The sequence below is a fragment of the Triticum dicoccoides genome, chromosome 3A (assembly GCF_002162155.2).
Source record: "Triticum dicoccoides isolate Atlit2015 ecotype Zavitan chromosome 3A, WEW_v2.0, whole genome shotgun sequence".
In the NCBI taxonomy this organism is placed as follows: Eukaryota; Viridiplantae; Streptophyta; class Magnoliopsida; order Poales; family Poaceae; genus Triticum; species Triticum dicoccoides.
The window spans coordinates 42,468,153-42,471,091 of NC_041384.1; the positions used below are offsets into that span (position 1 = coordinate 42,468,153).

The 2,939-nt window shown below is 36.0% G+C and overlaps 1 protein-coding gene across 1 annotated transcript; it reads right to left on the minus strand.

Moving 5' to 3' along the window:
* Nucleotides 1-1,252: 1,252 nt before the first annotated feature.
* On the minus strand, nucleotides 1,253-1,684 carry LOC119271140. The gene is made up of 2 exons (XM_037553075.1): nucleotides 1,573-1,684; nucleotides 1,253-1,440 (listed from the first exon to the last, which is right to left on the minus strand). Exons 1-2 carry the CDS (start codon nucleotides 1,675-1,677, stop codon nucleotides 1,312-1,314), a joined length of 234 nt encoding a protein of 77 aa, XP_037408972.1. The 5' UTR covers nucleotides 1,678-1,684; the 3' UTR covers nucleotides 1,253-1,311.
* Between the last annotated feature and the right edge of the window lie 1,255 nt (nucleotides 1,685-2,939).

Below are 2,939 nucleotides of genomic sequence, written 5' to 3' on the forward strand. Positions count from 1 at the left end.
CTCAAAGTTGACCTCAAGGCAGTTGCCTTCGGCAAGCCGTGCGGACACTGAAGACCGCTGAAGCATGTTGATGTCATTGTAAGAACCTGCCATGCTGACGAAAGAGTGCCAAATCCAGAGGTCTTGTGATGCCACGACTTCGAGTATGACCGTGCAAGCTTTAACATGCCCCTTATATTACTCCTACCAAGCAAATTGAAAGTTCTTCCACTTTCAGTGCATACAATCTATACTGGCTAGCGTTTCCAGAAAGCCTCTAGATTCATTATCATCAGCACCTGGGTTGTGTCTGCAACATTTGATTCTCTCAAGTACTCGAGGTCAAACACAACAACCAAAGCTCTGTAGAACATGTACAATGATTCAAGGCATGTGGACTCACTCATTTGGGCATACTCATCCAGAAGATCACTAGGAATTTCGTATGCGAGCATCGGGATAGCCGCAATGCATTTCTGATAAGAGGAGAAGCCAACCCTTCCATGGGCACCATTCTTGTATCTAAAGTAATCTTCATACTCCATCGCTCCCTCTTGGATACAGTTGAACACATGTCTAGCCATTCGTAAACGTCACCGGAAAAGCTTGACATTATAGCGTGGGAATGTGGACTGTAAATAATCGTTGTAGAGTACGCAATGGCCGCTCTCCCTATTATGATTCAAGGCTAGAGCATGGCCCGGGATCAACCCCCTAAACATTGGCCACATCCTGACCATAGTAGCAATTACAAAAGTCCTTCAAGATATGATTGAAACATTTTGCTTATATGAACTTTATTAATGATTGACAGTTCATCTTAAACGTGAGACATTTTGATTTTTGATGGTAAATTAAGATTATTTATGCAACTTATACCCTCGCTCCCCAAATACAACTTTTTTTGTCAATCCTTGATGAAATTAATGAGGGGGTAAGTAGGAATATGGTTAACAAATGTGTATCGGAAGTGTAGATAGACTTGCATTTGGATGAAGTTAAAAACGCCAAGGGTAGTGGCTCACGTGATCATGTCCATCTAGTCGATAAATGAAAAACTTGTTTATGCTTATACTATCAACACGCAGGTATCAACTACTATTTTTGTTCAAGGTTCATTAGTCATTACTTTTGGTTTGTGTCCACATACACGAACCAATGAGACACACAATGATAAATCGTTACTACAAAGATTGCCGAAAAAGCTAGTTTGCAAAGATTTAGAAAGGTATAATCTCTTTCTTATATTATTGGCATTTCCATTTCTTCCTGCAACACTTCAGAGGCGCTTATAGTTAACTAAATGGGACAACAACAGTTGTTGTCGTCATTCTAGAAAGCCCCGGGGACCGAGGGCATGTCGCCGCCGCCGCAGAACTTCTTGCACCGCTCGTCGGTGCAGTTTGGGAAGTGTTTGGAGTAGCACGAAGCCGGTAGGGGAAAAGCATGGGGTTTATCCATCTGCATACGGGTGTAAAGAAACAAACTGACTTAAAATATGTACAGATTAGATATCCAATCTGGAAAAGATTGCTTCATCGTTTGATCTCAATAGAGACATTGCAAATTAAATAGAAAATTCAAGCGATTAACCTTTTCATGGGCATCGCATGAGGAGAGAAGAAGGGTGGCAGCCATGACCACCATGATGGCGGCCACGAAGCAGGACATGGCGCTCGTGTTCTTCAGCATCGCCATATGTATAGTACAAGAGGAGGCTAACTACACTTCACGTACGTACAATTCTTGTTTTCCCTGTGTTGTTATTTGTGATTTGTGTGTATTTATATAGACCGTAAATACACTGGTGTGCCTGCCTAGCTAATTATAAGCATGAATTAAATGTTTTATTAATACTTTAATTCAAGTAACAAATAAATGGTGTATATATATATATATATATATATATATATATATATATATATATATATATATATATATATATATATATATCCTGTTTTAGGGGGAATGGATATATATGTTGTGTATGGACAAGTGGATAGCTACTGCATGGATGCTCATGGAAGAAGGTTATTAATTGTGATTATTAGTATTTATCTTTGGCGATGATTTTTATTCAAATTTAAGAGTAACCTAAAGTGTGTTATAGAAGTTTACAGAGAGAGTATATCTTTAGTTTACAGAGAGAGTATATTTTTTAGCTAGAGTAGGGATTACTCCTTGCACTTATTGATTTGAGAATCATTACTGCCTCATGGGTTAACCCACAGAATACGGGCGCTGCTGTGTATGCTCGGAGCGCACGGTACCGCCTGCGCGAGATGGGCCTGTCCCAGCGAGCCAGTATAGGAGTACGTTTCTTTTGTCAATTCTTTTCTTTGGTCCCTCTGATTTATAATTTAAAAAAATCATGAGTACAATACAAAAAAGTTTTAAATTAGAAAAAATGCTCACATAAATATTCTTGAATTTAAACAATGTTCATGAATTCAATTATTATATGAAATTCAATATTTTTCATGAATTCTGAAATTATTTAAGAATTCTGAAAAATATCCACAATTAAAAAAAGGTTGAGTACTAAAAAATGTTGATGAAAATTAAAAACTACTCATGCAAACTCAACAAATCTTCATGAACAATTTTTGAAATACTGAGTATTTTTTGGGAAAAAGAACATTTGAAAAAATTATGAAATTTTTCTGAAAGTTTGAGCGTTTTTGGAAAATATTTTTTTAGAAACTCAGACTTTTTTGTAATTGTGACCAAAATTTGAAGTTTTATGCATTTAGAAAAACACGAGCAAATTTTGGAACATGAACATGTTTTGAAGATTTTATTTTTTCTGAAAACATGAGAAAATTTTAAAATTTGGAACAAATTTTAAAAATTATTAGGTTTTGAAATAATTTTGAACAATCTGGACATTTCAAACATTTTTTGGAAATGTGAACAATTTTTGAAATTTGTGAACATTATTTAAAAATATGAATCATTTT

Coding starts and splice junctions, on each gene's coding strand:
- LOC119271140 (XM_037553075.1), bottom strand. CDS start 1,677: ATGGCGATGCTGAAGAACACGAGCGCCATGTCCTGCTTCGTGGCCGCC. Junction 1,441..1,572: donor CATGCGATGCCCATGAAAAG/GTTAATCGCTTG, acceptor ACCCGTATGCAG/ATGGATAAACCCCATGCTTT.